This window comes from Panthera tigris, chromosome B4 (assembly GCF_018350195.1).
Source record: "Panthera tigris isolate Pti1 chromosome B4, P.tigris_Pti1_mat1.1, whole genome shotgun sequence".
Lineage (NCBI taxonomy): Eukaryota > Metazoa > Chordata > Mammalia > Carnivora > Felidae > Panthera > Panthera tigris.
In genome coordinates, this window is record NC_056666.1 from 25,594,358 (window position 1) to 25,615,489 (window position 21,132).

The window sequence follows — 21,132 nt, forward strand, 5'->3', positions numbered from 1 at the left end:
TATATAATAACCAGAGGCTATCAAACTTGTTTATCCTGCAAAAGAAAACGTTTCAAATCTGTGGTCCTTATTTGAAGTGTTTCTTTAAAAGAAGACAATCAGAAACACAATTCGTTCATGAATCCTATTCTCTCATATTCGTTTTAAAAACAAGGGTCTTTTTATCGTATGCTTCTCTTCTCAGGCACCTTGCTAGACTCCCTTAACTCAGTCCTCCCTAAATGAACTTCAAGACACGTGAACTTGCTACACACGTCAGACTAAGCATTTAGGCCAGAAGGAAACACCACCATGATGCGCATATATTAAAACACACTGGCCATGTTTTTCCCTTTGCCACCGGAAAGGACAATTTTCTCTAAGAGCAGGAGCTGAGTGGAATGGATAGCTATAATCTGTCATCAGGGCTTGCAAATTCAGAAGCCTTCAGAAGCTAGACAGGCCGAAAAATCTTAAGTTGTCTTCCCTCGACATGAATGCATTTTGCACCACACACTCAGTCCTCGGAGAAACAGGGTGTCCCGTTTTTCTTAAACACAATCTGGCTATATTTATTTCCGCCACATTGGGGAACATGGATCCCAAGGAATGCATCACTGGTATAACACAAACACCAGCACAGCTGCTAGGAGAACGTCTGCGGACGTCCCGCCTCAGCATGGCAAGACCGTAAGTGGTGGGCACTGTGCTCAACCAGAGACCTTATGCTCCACTTACAGAGTCAGTTGTAACTCAGCTCCAGCTGGTCATCAGAAGATGAAGGCCTAGTGTAGTCAAGTCTTCCGTTTCGTCAAAGGAGTCAGAAATTTTTACGTGGAATTTCTCAAATGTGTGGGCCTAACAAAAATATATATTTTGTCCAAACATAGCCTAAAGACTGTGCACTACCAGTTGGATATGAATCATTGTATGATGCATCATATTCCCATCTTACCGAGATGGTGCCCTCTTCTCGTCTGTAATTGGGTGATGGAGCATGGTCTCCTGGAAACAGAAAGCCCTCTGCCTTTTCCTAAAAATTACTAAGGGGCGTGGGGTATCTGCATGTTTTAGCTCACCTGCGAATGCCAAGTTCTTTTCATCTAAAGCACTCCTGGAGGCTCAGTCCCACCCCATCTAGTCTGCTTTGGGGCTCTGTTCAACCAAAGTCCTTCTGATTTCAAGACTTTCAAGTCTTTACCATCAGCTCCATCATCTCTGTCTACGAATGGACCCTATTTCCCTCTCCCACTAAAATACTTCTACTTTCAACTACAAAAATGACCTTAAACCCAACTGCTATCTTTCTTTCACTATCCATTCTTATTCCTTGACACCTCGCGATTTAGCTTCTCAGAGTTATCAGTGATTCTAGGTAACAATGGAGCTCTTGCTAGATCGGGTGGCATTTTATCCAGACCTCATTTTCCTGTAGTTTTTCACTGTCCAGGAAGCCAGCCCTTACTGTGGTCTCAGGGTTCCAGAGCACAGCAGAGAAAGAACACACACATTGTGTCACCCAAATCTCAACAGGCCTGGTGCTTTGCAACAGTCACCTCTCCCCATGTTACTCCTTCCACCTTCATCCCCTGCTGCTAACTATAATTCCACCTTACGCTTGGTGCCCAATTCTAACGTCATCTCTTATGGGACCGAGTCCTTCACTGCTGGGATGATCGTCCCCTCAATCCTTGAATTACAGCATTTTATGTGACTCTCATCAGATACCGCATTATACCACAGTCACTCACTGGATGGATACACACTACCATCTAATTGAGGTTTATGCCCTTCAAGTCAGGGAGAGTAGGTACCTCTCTCTATTTTTGAGAGAGGTAGAAGCTTGCAGTAATGTCTGCCCATCTCTTCACATCTCCCTTTTGGCCAACGGACATTAGCACATGTGATGTGAGCAGAGGCTTCACATACATACTGGCGATTTTTTTCTCTGTTGCCGTCTGGAACCCTGAGATGCTTTACGGGCTAGTGTCCTGGAGGATGAACAAGTATAGGACACAGAAACCAGTGGACCCAGTGAGCCCCCTACCCCTCAGACCAACCAGAGCCCAGCCAAACCACCAGACTGCAAAGATTCAGCAAGCTGACACAGACCAGAAGAACCACTCAGCTGACCACAGAATCAGGGCAATAAATACTTGCTGCCTGAAGCCATTAAAGCTTCTAAGAGTGTAAGGAGAAGGGATTAACCAATATACAGAATATTTGGCACACTGTACTGTTCTGAAATGAGTAAAGAACGAATGAAACTTCAACTCCTGTCTGATCATCTACTTCTAGTTTTTCTAGCCTAAAAACGGGAATACTCTAGATTTCGGCATGGAGTTTCTGGTTTGTTTTGTACAATGAAAAACTAAAGGGCAGCATGCTGTCAAAGGTCAAGTACAGGCATTCTATGTGCACAGATATATATGTGGAACAGGATGTACCATTCACTGTCTGTAGGTCCTTAGGTGTTTCCCGTAAGCTTTCTGAACTTCAGTTTCCCTTCAGTAAAGTGGAAAAAATACCACCAGTCTCACAGCATTTGAGATAATATATATTAAATACTAAATATAGTATCTGGCAAATTTCTCCAATAACCAAGAGACATTGTCTAAAATCAAGGAGGGTGAAGCAGTCGTCTCGAAAGCTGTGTTTCGCTGTGTTTCCACACAGTCACCTGTCACGAGTGCAAGTAGGGAACTAGTCAGTTACCTACAAGGCAAGGGCGGGAAAGGTCTGATGTGAGATGTAGATGAAGAGAATTCTGACGCCTTTAACAATTTCCAGAGACCTTGGCTTTTGCTTATAACATCCCTTGGCGTGGCCACGCTGGAAAATTTTCCCTTCCGATACAGATTAGCGCCTTAATCATAGGCTTAGTTATAGTTGGGGCTGTCCAATCAATGGTTATGTAGAGGGGTGTTATGCGAAGAATAAATCATTAGAAGACAAAACCCAAAAAGTTACTTTGGAAGAAGTTATTTCGAAGCTTCGACTAATTAACAGCTAACCAGATAATTTAGAAAAGTCCAGCCGCTGTTAACTACATAAAATGACTTCACCACAGTTTTCATCTTCTATCCAAAAACATACGATGATTTACAAAAATACAGCATCCGGAGAGCTTCTTGGACAGCACCACAAAAGCACACTATGAATTCCTTTATGTCCAACCCACTGAGCCTGTTTCACATAAAGGTTCATGCTACCCCCCCACCCCACCCCCCCACCGGAACATCAGAGCATGCTAGGGCGGATATGCTCATTTAAGATAAAACAACATCATGGTTTTGAAGAAAGCAACAGAAAGAAAGAAATCCTCTTCCATGACCGATTGCTCACCTATATAGGTTCCACTGTGGCTACCAGCATATGCAGCATCTTCTGGATGGAGGGTAAAAGCATACAGAACAAAAGCCGAGAAATAAAGCAGAACAGTTAGAGAAGCCCAGCCACAGATGCAAAAACTAAATCACTCAAAACGATTCTGTAAAGCACAGCGTCAACCAGCCCTCACAATGCCACTCTTAAACATAAAACATTTTGTTTTATATTTAAGTTTCGAGTCATGTTTCAAAACATCATGCGATTTGTTTCTTAACCTTCCGCAGGGGTTACCTGATGCAGTTCCAAGGAAATTATAAAAGGTCTGCCTACGATGTTTCTACTTTTCACAGGTAAGAAAATCACCACACTGGATCCCCAAAGTGAGCTTATTTTTGTAAATCAGGCTCTTGGGTAATATGTAAAATACAGAACTTATTTCGGCTCTCTGGATTAGAGAGAAAGGTTACAATGAAGACACAGTCTTTTCTTTTGATGGGAAGACATTCTGTGTCGGGATGAACTAAAGGCAGAATATTTCTATTTTGATTTTGACTTTGAAAAATGAACAGAGGAAAGCAGTTTAAAACAAACAACGTGCTACTCATTATTTCTTGGAGTTAAATGAAAACTGGGTTACGCGTATCTTCAAATTTTAATTTAAGTAGCGGGGCACTTGTTGCTTTAGAACCCTAATCTTCGCATCAATGTACTTCTGGAACTGAGAACACAGCTTGTGCAGACGTCAAATAGTTGAGAAGATGCCCCTGACATCCTTATGTTAAAGTGAGGATGTCGATATATTTGAACAGCATTGAGACTATTGGCAGAGAATACAACATACTGTTGCAGATTACTTTCTATATTTCTGCTATATGAAACAAAAATAGTGCAGTTCTTTCTAAAACAAAGTCCAATCATGATTTTCAGTTACTGTAATGTCAAGAGGGACGTCTGGATGTACAAAATCTTTTATAAACTACTTGCTATGTTCAATTTAATCCGCCCAGATGTGTACTAAACAAAATTAGTAGACTACGCCAGGGAAACTTTTATACATGTACCTTTAATTTCCTCTGAGAAGCACAAAGAAAATGAGAAAGCAAATGATTAAATGTGCAGAAAACACAAAGTAGGAAGAAGATGCATCTAAGGGAAAAAAAAAATCCACCTACCACACTCAACTGTTTCCACATCTTAGAAAAGCCAAAGGGGGAAAAAAAATGTATTTTAAATATTTCAAAGTTGTTAGTCAACAAATAAATAGAATTCATGAAAACCTACATTTTAGACTGCACTGGAGTCTTGGTCTAAAAAGAAGGTGTATACCAAAAGCAGTAAAAGCACAAGCCTTCATTCAGCTTATTAAGTGCCCAAATGGGAAAAGTAATGAGGAAAAAACTTTTTTTTTTTTTTTTCAAAATAACACCTTCAACAGGGGATTATCTTCATAGCACAGCTCTGTCTGTAAACTAATCTATCTATTCAATACATAGGATGCATACTTAGACAACCCTTAAAACGCCCTTAAAATGTCTAGGTACCCTCTAAATTTAACAATATTCTGGCAATTATCAACTTATTACAAATATGAAGTGAGTCAGGCAGAACGCTTTACTTCTTTTTGTCTATATTATTTGATGAAAAGTATTTTTTTTTGATCATGCATCCTACTGTGTTTATTTTTTTTTTCAATATATGAAATTTATTGTCAAATTGGTTTCCATACAACACCCAGTGCTCATCCCAAAAGGTGCCCTCCTCATGATGTAAAGTATTTTTAAAAAAACAGTCTAAAAAATAGTTGTTACTAATAGGACAGAAATTTAAGAGTTGCGTTTGACTTAGGAGACTCACCTTCGGTTAAAGGTGGGAAACAAAATCTGGCAATTTAATAGCAGCAAAATGTAACCATGAGTCAAGGGAGAGCATATTTTGCTACGAGACCTTGTAGAATGAACAGGACAGTTCTCTGCTCACTTCTCTCTCTAAACAGCGGAGTGGGCCAAAGGAAACACTTAGGAGAGAGTGTGCACCATTTTATTTTTATCTTTCAAATACCTATGGGTCCTCCAACTACATTGGTTCTATCTGAACAGCATTAGTAAAAATGGCAAGCACATCGTGTGATTCAGGCTCACATGATAAGTCACCCCAAGTTGTGAGTTTATCTACACTCATTTCTTAGTAGCTGTGAAATGCCATGTACATCTAAGGCAAGTTATCAGGAAACAAATAATAAACTTTGCAATGTGGATTAGGACAAGCCAAGCAACTAGGCTTAGTGGAAATAACACAAGCTGTGCTTCAGATGGGTCAATCTGCAAACTCAGACACGCCACCGTTAAGTGGATTGTTAAACAGAAAGTATGTTTTCTGATAGGAACAACAGGACTGAGTGTTGCACCCCGATTACAGAAACAGTGTCGTGTAAATCAGATGACAAAAGCCATGGATCACACACACACGTGCAAAAAAATAAACATCGCCATATCACATAGAGTATGGTATGTTTCATATTCTAATAAAAGGTTGTACATTCTCAGAAGAGTATTTCCTCCACACTCTTACGTAGGAAGAGAACGATATTTTCTGCATGGTACACACGTGCATATACATCCAAGCAAGCATCATGCTTAATAGACATCCAACAGGAAAAGCAAAGAACACTTTTCCTTAACACTTAGCAAGTTCGAACAAAGAGGAAAATATACAAAAGGCTGATCCCAGAAGACACTTGGGATTACTGCAGGATTCTCAACTATGGTAAGGCACTGTTCTGTGCGCTTTAAATGCATAAACTTACTGAATTCTCCAACAACTCTGAAGCCAGTGCTATTATCTCCAGGTTACAGATGGGAATCAGAGGTACAGGGAAGCAAAACACTCTTGGATGTGGACCCACACGATCTGGCTCCAGAGTGTGTTTTTAACTACTATACTATACTAATCACACCAAAATCACTTTTTAAATTACTCTAACTTCAGGCTAGGAAATACAAGTCAGGGGAGAGGTCAAATGAAGTAAGTTTCTTTTAATTTTCCTGTCTACTCCCACCATCTCCCAGCACACCAGCCTCTCGCCCCCTCCTCCCCCAAAGCTTGAGCCACCCAAGTGCGTGTCTCCTGACCGGAGAGGTACAGGAGACTCTTCCCGGCATTACCAGGAGTCCACTCTCCACATCAACACTGAAGAGCTGGATGGGAGAATTACAAAAATCACCGAGGAGAGGCCAACAGGGTCACAAAGAGTAATTTTGGCAGTCTTCAGAGAACAGAGTGGAAAAGGCTCTCGTGAAGAGCATTTGACGAGCTCAACATAACAGGGCAGGGGGAACTTTTCCACGCTGCTGGATGCTACTCTATGTAGAGCAATGTCAGATACTCTTGACAAGAGGAGAAACTGTGTCTATATAGGTATGATAGCATTTACGGGGGCAAAGTTAAATCTCCACCCTAGAAGCTGCTTTCTTATGCCCCGCTCTGCCCCTAGGCAATCTTCCCTAAAAGTCTGTAATAATCCACGACCAGTGACCACACCTCTAATTGTTAAGCAACTCTTTCTTACCTGCATGGTATTGGGTCCCCACGACAAAAGGCAAGAAACAGTATGGCGTTAGAACCCCTCATATGGAAAGGCTAAACGCACACACCCTGATAGTGTTTTAGAAGCAACATCTTCATTTATGGAAGTAGAACACAGTCTACTGAGATGAAAAGTGAGCAACAATAACTAGGCCGTCAGCTCAACCATCTCATGGCATGAGCAGTCAGACGTGCAATTTACAGCTTAGTTCATCTCCACCTCTGTCCACACAAACTCTGACCTCTGGCATCTCCCCAAAAAAAGCAGTAAACACTAGGGGAAAAAAAGCCACATTCATTATTTTTTAAAACCCACCAGTATTGAGAAAATATTTGCCAAAGTTTCAGGCATACAAATTTAACGTAAGAACATAAGCAATCTACTTATTAATTTCTGAATTAAGTTTATGTAGGAACATAATAAATAAGCATTGTTTAAGATGCCAAGAGGAAGGAGCTTACTCAACTTGAAAAGTTGTATTATAACAACCTGTAGAGTACGGTTATGTATATTATTCTCAAATTTTTGGCCTTCCAAGATACTGGTACCATGGAGAGAGAATTCATTTGCTTACTCAGTGTTTAAATCGTGCTGTTGGCAGGGGTGCCTGGGTGGCTCAGTCGGTTGAGCATCCAACTCTTGATTTTTGCTCAGGTCATGATCCCAGGGTCATGGGATCAAGTCCCGTGTCGGGTTCTACACTGAGTGTGAAGCCTGCTTGGGATTCTCTCTCCCTCTCTCTCAAAAATAAAAATAAAAAACAAAACTAAAACTAAAACATTTAAATTGTGCTGTTGGTTGGTTGTGATCTTTAATCCCCAAAATGCTTGTCTTTGAATGAACTCAGTTATATCCTGTTTGAATTCAATATTAAGTATTTATCCAATTAAACAAATATTGGCTTTGGTTCCAATTAAATATTTTCTTTTGTATCCACATGACAGCAGCCACAACTGGTTAAAACAAATTCTAAATATGGCATTTTGTGTTTTTACATTCTAATCTTTGAAAGGTCAAAAAATCATACCTTCTGGGTTTTAAGAGTTCTATAGGGGCACCTGGTGGCTCAGTCGGCTAAGCATCCGACATCGGCTCAGGTGATGATCTCATGGCTCCTGAGTTTGAGCCCCACATCGGGCTCTGTGCTGACAGCTCAGAGTCTAGAGCCTGCTTCGGATTCTGTGTCTCCCTCCCTCTCTGCCCCTCCCCAACTCATGCTCTGTCTCCTTCTCTCTCTCAAAAATAAACAAACATTAAAAAAAATTAAAGCATTCTCAAGAACTGTTTTATAAAAGAAAAATTTTCAATTATTATTCAATCAGCAGTATGAGAAATTTTCATGTATTTATGCTTTGATAACTAGAAAAGGAAATTAATTACTGTAAATGAAGATCATACTGGAGTATTCTCCTGTAAAATACACTACTTGAATAAGAAGAGCCTTTTCTGAATACCATGTAAACCAGATTTAAATATGTTATGGGGCACTGCGGTGGTTGTATCAGTTAAGCATCCAACTCTTGATTTCAGCTCAGGTTATGGTCTCACGGTTCATGAGATCGAGCCCCGCACTGGGCTCTGTGCTGACAGTGCAAAGCCTGCTTGGGATTCTCATATTCTCTCTCTCTCTCTTTCTCCCTCTCTCTGCCCCTCTTCCCAGTCATGCTCTGTCTCTCTCTCTCTCAAAATAAATAAACATTTTAAAAAAAAAGAAAGAAGTCATATGCTATTGAGGTCAAACTTATTAATGTTTGTAACTGTTAGGAAGACAATTCTTAACTTATACAGTTTAATTTCAACAAAAGGGAACAGACAATATTTTGATTAAAGAAAATCCTGTTTCTTTTTAAATGTTAGGTGATATCATACTGCTTTATATACATGCAGCTGAACTATAAAAAATAAGGTTTTGGCAGAAAACCATATAGAGCACTTTAAATTATAGCGACACAAGAATTGCAAGCTGCCAAGCGTCAATCACGAAAACTACTCCTGTATGTTACTTGACAATAAGATATACTCTGAACTCATTTCCAAAACACTTAACCTGTATCTGTCATGTAATAATCTTTGAGTTGGCTGTGTCACAGAAAACCTATCATACTTCTAGGTCTGCTCTTCTCCGTGACTAATGTAAATCCACCGTGTAAGAACCTATCATCAGATGAAAGGAGGGAACACAGACTTCCATGACGAATGTCTTTGTTGGGTAAACTATTCTTTGAAAAAAATAGGAGGTGAGTAGAGGAGATAAGTCCCTCTCTCAAGCTTCTAAGATTTAATTACGCTCTAGTTTTAAGAGTTCGTATTTTTCAGGAATGTTTAATTTCAAGGGACAAATTATTTTCTTTGAGAGGCCTATGTTTTCAGTCTGTATTAGATATGCCATGATTCTTAAGGAGAGGAAATAACCGGAGGCACCTGAGTGGCTCAGTCGGTTAAGCATCCGACTTTAGGTCAGGTCATGATCTCGCAGCTTGAGAATTTGAGCCCCGCATCGGGCTCTGTGCTGACAGCTTGGAGCCTGGAGCCTGCTGCAGATTCTGTGCCTCCCTCTCTCTGTGTTCCTCCCCTGCTTGCATTCTGTCTCTGTCTCTCTCTCAAAAATAAATAAAGATTAAAAAAATAAATTTTAAAAAAGAGGGGCGGGGTAGGAAATAACCAAGCACCGAAGATGACTACCACAGAGTTTTGCACGAGAATGCCAGCTTTAAAGTCTGAAGAAGTCAGTATTCTGGCTCTTGATTTTATCTACCATGGAGCCAGGGTCTAGAGCTGTAGCAGAAACATAAATGCAAAGATAATAGTCCTGGATTCTCTGTTTCTTTTTGACTTCTATCTTGACATTGACTGAAGCCCTATAGTTTCAGAGTTTTTCCTCCACGCAAACTTTAGTTATGATGATACACTGTGAGTCAAATAAAGACTAAACCCATGGTAATACAAGCAATTATTTTGTGAAAAAAGTTAACTGGCCAATTTGATATATATTACCTGAGTCATTATCCTAAAATTCAATGTTTAACACTATCTCCTAGGTTTTAAGTGTACTTGTAAAATTTAGTACAGAAAATTATCAACGTGACTATTTTTTAGTAAGTGTATAAACACCAACATGACAGAATTCTTTTAAAAACATTTACATTAAGTTAGAAACTTTTCTTAACACCTAGTCTGTGAATTATTATTCAAAGTCATATGAATAAGGGGCACCTGGGTGGCTCAGTTGGTTAAGCATCCCACTTTGGTTCAGGTCATGATCTCACAGTGAGTGAGTTCGAGCCCCTCATCGGGCTCCATGATGACGGTGCAGAGCCTGCTTCGGATTCTCTCTCTCCCTCTCTCTCCGACCCTTCCACTCGCTCGCTCTCTCACTCTCTCTCAAAAAATAAACTTAAAAAAACCCCCAAAGTCATGTAAATAAAAGATTTTATATCAACTTTATTTTTTTTCATAGCATTATTCTGTAATTTAGCAAAGAGCATGATAGATGTCTTATCCTAAAAATCCAAGTACCGAATGTTGAAGTCCAGGAAGTGTTGGGTCAAATGGCCTTTACAAGTGTAGTTATATAAACAATCACTAACAAATACACAGATTACAAAACAAAGTGCTTTTAAATGACTTTAAAAATGTTCAGAACCAGTATAATAATTTAGAGATCTAGGAGACAGCATAAAAAAAAAAACTTCGAATGGAATTTTATTTAATTTTTTTAAATGTTTATTTATTTTTGAGAGAGAGAGAAAGAGAGAATGTGAGCAGCAGAGGGGCAGAGAGAGGGAGGGAGACATGGATTTCGAAGCAGGCTCCAGGCTCTGAGCCATCAGCACAGAGCCCGACGTGGGGCTCGAACTCATGAACCGTGAGATCATGACCAGAGCCGAAGTCAGACACTTCACTGACTGAGCCACCCAGGTGCCCTTCAAATGGAATTTTAATTGATAATAAAAGTCCTAGATTCCTATTTAATCTCCACAGAACTATACTGTCTCTTTGAATAAGGCCATATTTTCTATTCGCTAGTGATCTGGATAATATTGACCAGATTTGTTTTTATTTAAAACCAGAGAACATCTGTAGATGAGAACAACTAATGTGTCTCTCCATGAATCAAGTCTAGTTTTAAAACAAGAGAAAAGATGGAAGTGAATGGAGAATCAGTGAACATTCCTAAATGGTATTTTTAAGAGGCAGAAAAAGAAAGAAAAAAAAAACCCTCAAAACAAAACAAAACAAAAAACCCTAAAAGATAAAAGCATTTAGTAATTTTGGAATAAGTATTTCTCAGATTCAAATATCAAGGTATTGTCATATAAAAAACTATGCATATTAACAGACAAAAACCATTCATTAAATCAACACCTCTACATAAACACACACATACACACACACACACAACCCCTCTCATATTCACACACATTTATACTAAAACCAGTTTGAGGAGAGCTATTACAAAGACAATACATACCTACTCTGTGTAGTTCTTTAAAGAAACATATTTATAAAAACTTCCACTAAATGAGAATTCATAATTATATCAAACTAGACATTTCTGAGCTGCCTAAGACTCAAGCAAATTGGGAGTATGGATCCAGATTCAAGTAGAATTATATCGATTTCCTTTTCCAGTTACACACACTTTATCCCATATGCACCAAATATCTTCGAAGGGGGCAGGCCCCAGTTTAGAAATCCTTCAAAGAGCAAGTCAGGTGGATACCCCACAGCCCCTGCCGGCGAAAATTCATCACACTTAAAAATGATGCAACATTCTGGTTAAGCTGTAAGCTTTCTGATGTCACAATCCATGTGGCATTCTATGACAAGTGTGTTTTCCTTCTGCCCAGACTTAACGGAGCAAGAACAAGCAGGCTTTTGAATCCGTGCTCCACTTGAAGTATTTGCTTGCTCTGTGAGATTTATACTCGACTGTAGTTTGGCTCTCTTATAATGTAATTCCTGGGCTATACGCGTCTACAAACTGACAGAAATAACAGGAGATGTGAAAAATGCAACAATACTAAAACCAGATGTTGGTGTAAAATTCCAGGACCATTTATTTGTGCATTCTGCCGTTTAATGTACAATCTCTGTGTTGAAAACAAAAGGCTTTTTTTACTCTGAAAATGCCTAGAACCAGGAAACGTTTAGAGGAGATGAAGTAGGGAATTTATGGGACGGGGATTTGACAGGGGTGAGGCGTGGGGAGTAAAGAGAAGCTGAGAGAAGGGCAGTATGAAGCCGGGGGGGGGGGGGGCGGTGAGCTGGGGGGGGGGGTAGGGAAATGCATCTAAATCCACACTATCTTTTTCAGTAATCCTACCTCGTCCTTTTTCTGCTCTTATTTTGTTTTAACCTAGTCTCGTAACAACTCCAAACAGGCAGGTTAAAGGTCAGAGTTCCTGTGATTTCTGGATAAGCAAGGAAGAAAGAAGAACAACTGTTCTTAGGCACAACAGCCTTTGTGCCCAAGAAAGTGGTGGGTTTCCTCCCCCTAATTTGACCAAGAAGTATCCTCCCCAAACCTTCCAGCTTGGGAGAAAGCAAAGAGTTGCACTTCAGGTGACATTTGAAAAACACCTACATTCAGGAGCCAAGGAGAGTAGTAGTTATTTTCTTAAAGTGTGAGCCATGGGTTTATTATAAACACTGCAAACACCCCTCTCTTCCAAAGATTCACTTCAATATTCTACTATGAATTTCTTATTTGTTTGGCAGCCATGAAACGATGACCCCAAAGCTATCACAGGGCAATATGAGCTCTCGTTCTACCACAAACACCTGCTTTAATAGTCAAAAATAAACAGCAAGATTTGGTTACTCTGCATTTTTATTAACAAACTTACATGATTTCCTGTTGGAAACTTTCAAGGGCTGAACTAATATTTCTGGTCGTCTCAGAGCCAATCTCCTGGGGGAAAAAGAAGGTCAATGCCTATCAATTTTCAGTACAGATCCAAGATTAATATAACACCAAAATATTAAAAGTCCCAAGGAAAAAAAAAAAAAGCGGGAAGCCAGGGGAAAAATGGACACAATGCAATCTATTCAAATTTAAAAAATGAGTCCTCTAACTTCCAAAGTTTTAGAAATCCTCCCCACTCCCAAATCACTCTTCTTCTTTTTCCATCTTTCACATCAGTACAGCTTCGGATATTAATGTGCTATTTTTCCATTTGCTTCATAACAAAAACCGAATATGACCCCGGTACTGTCGTGTTATTTTTGGTCATTATTCATACTTAGTTAGACAAAACAGAAACCCAAACCTGGGGGGGGATAAAGGATTCCGAAGCAAGGTTTCAGTGCTTATTTTATCACAACTATCCTCGAGTGATATTTTGCAGAGAACAAAAGGTCACTTGAAGCAAAAGCCCAGTAATGGTGCACCAGTTGCTCACCTTTCCTGGAAATGCCTTGAGGGAATCAAGCCTGCCCTGGGATTGGCATCACCTTCATGTGTCGCTTGCCACCATGTTGCATCATCTTGGCTCATAATCTGAAGGATATCTCCCTTTTTGAAAGAAAGCCCAGCTTCCTTACATGGAATCGCTTTATCCTCATTAGGGTCATAGTCAAAGAGGGCTTTGATAAACATCTGGAAGAAAGTTTCATTTAAAAGGAGTAAATACCAAAAATAAATGTGGAGGGGCCAACATTCTCCTTTGATTTAAGAATACGTTTTTTTTTTAAAAGAGATTATTAAGATCCACTTGCTGTGACAAAGAGGATATGTATTAGAAGGAAAAACGTTAGTGCCCGCCCCCCGCCCCACAAAACAAACCCAAAAGCTTCTTAAGTAATGATTACCTTGCCTTCCTTAGACGGCGTCTCCTCTTTGATGCTGGGTATAATCTTAAATGTAATTGCTCCCTGAGACTGAGCCTGATAACAGAGGAAAGACTTATCAGAACACTTGTAGAGCCAAGGAGAAGGCAGGCAAAAAAGGTAGAAAATGGAATGATTCTGAAAATTTACAAGCTTGGGGTTTCTACTCTTAAACCAAACTGAGGAAACTATTTTTGTAGAAATTCCTGTAATATGAGAAAGCACTCAAGTTTGTCAAGTTAAAAAACATGAAACACCAAATCCACATTTACCTCCTGTGCACTTTTCAAATGCCAATGAACATATTACCATCCATGTTGAGCAACTTCATAGAAACACAGAATATGCACAGTGCCTTCTACAGACAATATTATACGGTGAGAACAGATGATGTGCAAGGTTCAGGCTATTACATTTAAGTATCGGCATCCATGTTTTTAGGGTCAAAATACCTGAACTGTCAGCAATGCAGTTATAAATACATGATTCAATTGTATATATATTAGCTGCAAGGCTCATCAGAAAAAAATAATGAAGAACATCCAGTGCTATTAAATTCTGGTCAGTGAGTAAAATACCAAATGTAATAGCTTAATTAAAAGGTAAAGAGAGGGGCGCCTGGGTGGCTCAGTCGGTTAAGCGTCTGACTTCAGCTCAGGTCATGATCTCGCAGTCCATGATTTTGAGCCCTGCATCGGGCTCTGTGCTGACAGCTCAGAGCCTGGAGCCTGCTTCTGATTCTGTGTCTCCCTCTCTCTCTTCCCCTCCCCTGCTCATGCTCTTTCTCTCTCTGTCTCAAAAATAAGTAAAAACATTAAAATTTTTTTTTTAAAAAAAGGTAAAAAGACATCCATTCTAATTTCATTAAGGCAAGCAAAAACAATACGTGCAATTCTTTTCTGACCATGTCAGATGAGAACAGGTCTCCCTTTAATATACTCTCATGTCATTGTCTATTCCTCTTTTTAGCCTTTATCGTAACTGTACCTAAATAATCATTTATGCAATTATTTTTTTTCAAAATATTTTTTTCTTTTTTTTTTTTCAATATATGAAATTTATTGTCAAATTGGTTTCCATACAACACCCAGTGCTCATCCCAACAGGTGCCCTCCTCAATACCCATCACTCACCCTCCCCTCCCTCCCTCCCCCCATCAGCCCTCAGTTTGTTCTCAGTTTTTAAGAGTCTCTTATGCTTTGGCTCTCTCCCACTCTAACCTCTTTTTTTTTTTTTTTTCCTTCCCCTCCCCCATGGGTTTCTGTTAAGTTTCTCAGGATCCACATAAGAGTGAAAACATATGGTATCTGTCTTTCTCTGTATGGCTTATTTCACTTAGCATCACACTCTCCAGTTCCATCCATGTTGCTACAAAGGGCCATATTTCATTCTTTCTCATCGCCACGTAGTACTCCATTGTGTATATAAACCACAATTTCTTCATTCATTCATCAGCTGATGGACATTTAGGCTCTTTCCATAATTTGGCTATTGTTGAGAGTGCTGCTCTAAACATTGGGGTACAAGTGCCCCTATGCATCAGCACTCCTGTATCCCTTGGGTAAACTCCTAGCAGTGCTATTGCTGGGTCATAGGGTAGGTCTATTGCAATTATTTCTTAACATCTGTTATCCCTGCTAAGTTGTCAGCTCTGTGACAGCACTGAATATCTGGCACATATATGAGAAGAATGAGGGAGGAAAGCAAAGAGGAAGACAGCATGAGGCAGATAGGAAAGGAAGGAGGCAGGAAGGAGGGAGAGACAGGAGAATGGGGGGATATCTCTGAGGCTTACTGTCAATGGTGTGCTCATAAACCAGGGCTCTGCTGTGTAAAAGAAAAGAAAAGGCCCTGATTTGTATTGTTTGCCAATTTTCACGGAAGACAGCCAGCTTCCATTTACCAGCGTGACGTACCTAAGTCAAGTTGGGAAAAGCCACATAGACTCAGGTCGTGCAAATGTAAAGAGCCAGCTCCAGTACAGCACAGAGACTCAAGTAAAGTGAGGTTTTAACAGTACAAATATCAGAATTTTATAACAGGAGTGATTTCAAAGTGGCACTATCATTGTTATTGCTTACCATAAAAGAATTCACAAATCTTTTTAAAAAAATTTTTAAATGTTTATTTTGAGAGAGATAAAGAGCAAACAGGGGAGGGGCAGAGAGAGGGAGACAGGGAATCCCAAGCAGGCTGTGTGCCGTCAACACAGAGCCCGATGCGAGGCTCGAACTCACGAACCATGAGATGAGTTGGACTACTTAACTTACTAAGCCACCCGGGTGCCCCAAGAATTCACAAATCTTATTAGGAATTCATATAATACTGAACTGCATAGGTAGAGAGAAAGCAAGTCTTCTTTATGATCCCTTCCCATTCTACTAGTGTGTGTGTGTGTGTGTGTGTGTGTGTGTGTGTGTGTGTGTGTGTGTGTGTATGTGTGTGTGTGTATACAATGCCCTTAGAACAGTGACCTTTTAGGGCTCAACCACCATAAGCAGTTCCTAGTGTTACCAAGTCACACCCGTCTATCGGCCATTGTGATGGTCTCATCGTAATCCACCATACGGGTGAATGATTAATCAATGCAGCCTTCCTGCTATTTCTAAATATGTTTTAAATCTTACTTATATAATACATTTGCCAAATTATGTCCTCAGGGTTATTTCCAAAAACTGAATTTCTTGATTAAGGATATGTAAATTTAAAAATGTTGATAGTTTCAGATAGCTGTCTCAAAAGGATTTACTAAATGTATCCCACTACCAGAAGCATATAAGTATGCATCTATGTCCCCAGAATCTGACTGACTGTAGCCATTATCGAGTTTTTAAAGCCCTCTAATCCCATATTTTTCAGACACCATGTTTTCTTTTATAAATTTTTCTATGTTTTCTTATTGATTTTTATGAACTCTCTACACATTAAAATACCTTCTGTCACATATACTGACAATATTTTTCCCAAGTCTCATGTGTCTTTCAAGCTATATATGGCATCTTTTTCTGTACAGGAAGGGTTCAATTCTAGTAATCACAGCAATTATTTTTCTGTTTGAATTTCACATCAAGTTTAAAAAGTCTTTCTTTACTTTTTTATTTTTTTAAGTTAATTTATTTATTTGGCAGGGGGTGGGTAGAGAGAGTGGGGGGGAGAGAATATCCCAAGCAGGCTCCACACTCAGCATGGGATCATAACCTAAGTCCAGATCAAGAATCAGATGCTTAACTGACTGAGCCATCCAGGCACCCCTGATTTCTTTAAATATTTAATTCTTTGGGGTTTATTTTTGCGTGTAGGGTAAAACAGGAACTATTTTTTCTAACTGAATCATCAATTCATCCAATAACATTTATAAAAGGATTTCACAGCTTTCCCATGGATTTAAAATGCTATCTTAATCATATATAAAATTTTCAAAAATATGGAGGTCTGTTTGAAGATACTAAACTCTATTTCTGTATGTTTATGCTTTCATACGTTAACAGAGACAGTCTCCCTTCATTTTATCCTTACAAATGAACTGGAGAATTTACACTGTCAAGGCCTAAAATAATTTTGTTCGTTTTAGATTTCACAGGACATCTAAGTTAGTTTCACTGTTTTATATGCCTAGAAAGCATAGCCTACAGTCTGGCCATGTCGATGGAAAAAGGGAAAAGAAAAATACGTCACCAACAACAGAGTAGATGCCCTCTATTAAGTACCTCATTTGGGATGGGCCCTGTAATAAACTCTTCACATACATTAGCTCATTTAATCCTCAAAACACTCCAGTGAGATATTTACCTTTTATTTTCATTTGTAAATGAAAACACTGAGGCAATGCAAAGATTAAGGTATTTTCCAAGGACATACAGGGATTAAGTAATGAAGATGGGATTTGAACTCTAGACTGCCAAATCCAAATCCTGTGTTTATAACCAAGTCTGAAACGTACTGATTCAATTTCATTTTTTATTGCAGTTTTAAAACAAGTTTCAGCTTACCAAAATCTGAATTATTTCTTCAGGCCTTTTATCTTCGACTGGAATCCCATTCACTTCCCTAAGTTCATCACCAACATGAATAAGACCTGAGAAGTAGCAAATTCGGGAAATTAGCAGATTTACCCACAAAAGAACTGCAATTTGCAATTGTATCTATACTTAAAGCATTGTTTGGTTCCTTCAATACATTTGAGGAGACCTTTATGCTTCTCAGGTTTCAGATTCTGTGCCTCTAAACAGCAGAACCAAAGGCTACCACATTATAATTCTGGCAAAAGACAAGACATCAGCATCCTGGTCTTTGTCTGGAAATGTACATTATTTTCATTTAATAAAAGAATCTGTATTTTGTTTTAAAGGCTGCACACTTTCAGTAGTACTTTTCAAGTGAGAAACACTTGAAGCATATCTTACTATAGCTTCAGAAGTCCATGTAACTGTAAAGCAGAATGAGATTTATCGTTTATTTCACCAGATTCCCACGGTTCAACAGAAGAAAATTTCTTATTCCTTGTTTTGATGGATTACATCCAAAGATCATTTAGCCTCTTAATTACATGTTGGAGATGTTGCCCATGAAATGCACCATGGCCTGTCCATGCGCCTAGTGTTGAAACACTTACCACTTCTGTCTGCAGCTCCTCCTCTCATGATTCTGGCCACAATAATGGCCCCCGTCTGCTCGTCTTTCTTAATGGTGGCTCCCTTTTAAAAGAAAGAACAAAAAGTACTTGTGGGTAAAGGTGCGTAGTGGGAGGTAGGAAAGGAGACAGAAATAAGAATATTCATCTGGAAAAAGTGAAAGCAATTACAAAAAATTAAAGGTATGAGGCAGGACAAAGAGACATCATGCCCCTTTATCTTACAAAGCACTCGTGACTTGGTACAGATTTTCAATCAGACACATCATGTAAGGTTTTCAGCACAATTTAAAGATTTTTCAAATCTGTAAGCTCTTCAACATTATGAAAAGTAGAAATCTCCTCTTTCCATTATACTACTTTATATTTGAACACTATTTGTTTTTTCCCCTTGACAGCATTGGCTCATTTCACTTTGTCCTTCTAATACCCCATGAAGAAGGGAGGCCATATTGAGAAGGTTAAGTGAATACAAAAATCTCATCAAAATTAGAAAACTAAGACCCAGGCCATCTGGCTTTTAGTTTAGTGATACTTCTATAATAGCATTATAGCAAAGGAACTCAGACATAATGATAAAGAAAGAAAGAGAGAGAGAGAGAGAGAGAGAGAGAGAGAGAGAGAGAGAGAAACCTCCAAAATTAGTCGTATTCCTTACCTAATGCTAAGATAAACTAATGGAAGAAAGATCTGTTACTCCAAGGTCTTTATGTACTAGGACTGTGCTAAGAACAAGCAGAACCAACATTCTGGCATAAGATTAGGAAACAATTTTAAAGAGTCCAGAAATTCTTCATTTATGGATGTTCAGAAGCTAATTGAATGCTACTTATAAGAACATCAAGCACAAATGGTTACTTTGAACACCTTTTTATGACTTTCCTTCTAAGAAACTGGCATTGGTGTGGGAAAGCGTTCTACATGGCATCACATAGCTAAAAAGATGCACATTGGGTGACGGCAGAATTCACACCCTGAAAAAGAAAGTGGAATTTTCCCACAGGTCAGTAAACATGTTTATATCGTTAAAAATTAGTTATGTAAACAAAATTAGGAATCCATTTGTAATAAGTACATTTTATATGACAGCTATCACATGCATATCTAATAGTAGTAAAAAAAAATCAAATAATTAAGTAATCTGAGTATTTTGTGGCATTTTTCATCACCAAGCATCCATTCAAATCCAAAGACTTGAATGAGCATCTCTCCACAATCATAAAAACCAAACCCATAAAGACCCACCAATTAATGGTAATTTTTGCCTTTGTTTAAATAGTTTACTTAGAGCTAAGATGACTAGAAATGTAATATTTTTAATAAAACTGGTATGATTAAATAAACTTTAATTTTCCTTAACAATATCTCCAACTTTCTCATCAAAGTATGGCTAATAGCAAAAGGGTCTGATAACCTAAGATTAATTACCCATTTTTTTGGAGTGTTTTTTTTTTTTTAACCAATTTTTTCTTTTTTTTTTTTTTACTGAGGTAAAACTGGCAAGTAACATTATAGGACTTTCAAGTATACACCATCATAATTGGCCATCTGTATGCACTACACAGTGATCACCACTATAAGTCTAGTTACCACCCATCACCATATAATTGACCCAATTTTGTCCCCACCCCCAACCTTCTGGTAGCCACCAATGTGTTGTATCTATGAGTTTGTTTTGTTTGTTCATTTGCTTTTTTCTAAATTTCACATATGAATACAATGATATGATAATTTGTCACTCTCTAACTTATTTTACTTAGTATAACACCTTCAAGGTCCATCCATGTTGTCACAAATGGCAAGACGTCATTCCTTTTTAATGGCTGAGTAATACTGCACTGTGGATATGTGTGTGTATGTGTGTGTGTGTACGTATGCATACGTATATGCCATATCTTCTTCACCTATTCATCCACCAATGGACACTTAGGTCCTTTCCATATCTTGGCCATTGTATACGATGTTATAATGAACATAGGAATGCATATACTTTTTCAAATCAGCATTTTTATATTCTTCAGATAAATCCTCAGAAGTGGAATAGATGGATCATATGATAGTTCTATTCTTTATTTTTTAAGAGTATGGAGAAATCTCCAGAGTTTTTTCAATAGTGCCTGCACCAATTTACACTCCCGTCAACAGTGTACAAGGATTCCCTTTTCTCTACATCCCCACCAACAGTTGTTATGTCTTGTCTTTCTGATAATACCCATTGTAATTGATGTGAGGTGATGTCAATTACAGTTTTGATTTGCATTTCCCTAATTATTAGTGATGTTGAACATCTTTTCATGTGCCTATTGGCCATCTGTATGCCTTCTTTGGAAAACTGTCTATTCAGATCCTCTGTCGGTTTTTTAATTGTGTTGTTTAGGTTGTTTTTTTTTTTTAATTGTATGAGTTCTTTGCATATTAATCCCTTATCGGATAAATGACTTGCAAAAACCTTCTCCCATTCAGTAGGTTGTCTTTTCATTTCAACGATGGTTTCTTTTGAGGTGCAGAGTTTGATGTAGTCCTATTCATTCTGTTTTTGTTTCCCCTGACTTTGGAGTCAGATCTACAAAAACATTGCTAAGACACATGTTGAGGAGCTTACCACCTATGTTTTCTTCTTCTAGTAATTTTACAGTTTCAGGTCTTAGATTCAAGTCTTTAATACGTTATGAGTTAATTTTTGTGTATAGAGCAAGACAGTAGTCAAGTTTCATTTACATGTGGCTGTCCAGTTTTTCCAATACTATTTATTGAAAAGACTCCCCTTTCTCCACTGCAT

General features: G+C 38.7%; 1 protein-coding gene across 5 annotated transcripts in view; it reads right to left on the minus strand.

Annotated features, from left to right (window-relative positions):
- The window catches only part of MPP7 (membrane palmitoylated protein 7), a 277,391-nt gene that overhangs the window by 72,213 nt on the left and 184,046 nt on the right, over nt 1-21,132 (minus strand). For all 5 annotated transcript variants that reach the window (XM_007092740.3, XM_042991295.1, XM_042991298.1 and 2 more), the window contains exons 7-11: nt 18,336-18,417; nt 17,713-17,798; nt 13,706-13,780; nt 13,297-13,493; nt 12,742-12,806 (exon numbers count right to left, since the gene is read on the minus strand). In XM_007092740.3, the coding sequence (XP_007092802.1) occupies nt 12,742-12,806; nt 13,297-13,493; nt 13,706-13,780; nt 17,713-17,798; nt 18,336-18,417 (505 nt within the window). The remainder of the gene's footprint in view (nt 1-12,741; nt 12,807-13,296; nt 13,494-13,705; nt 13,781-17,712; nt 17,799-18,335; nt 18,418-21,132) is intronic.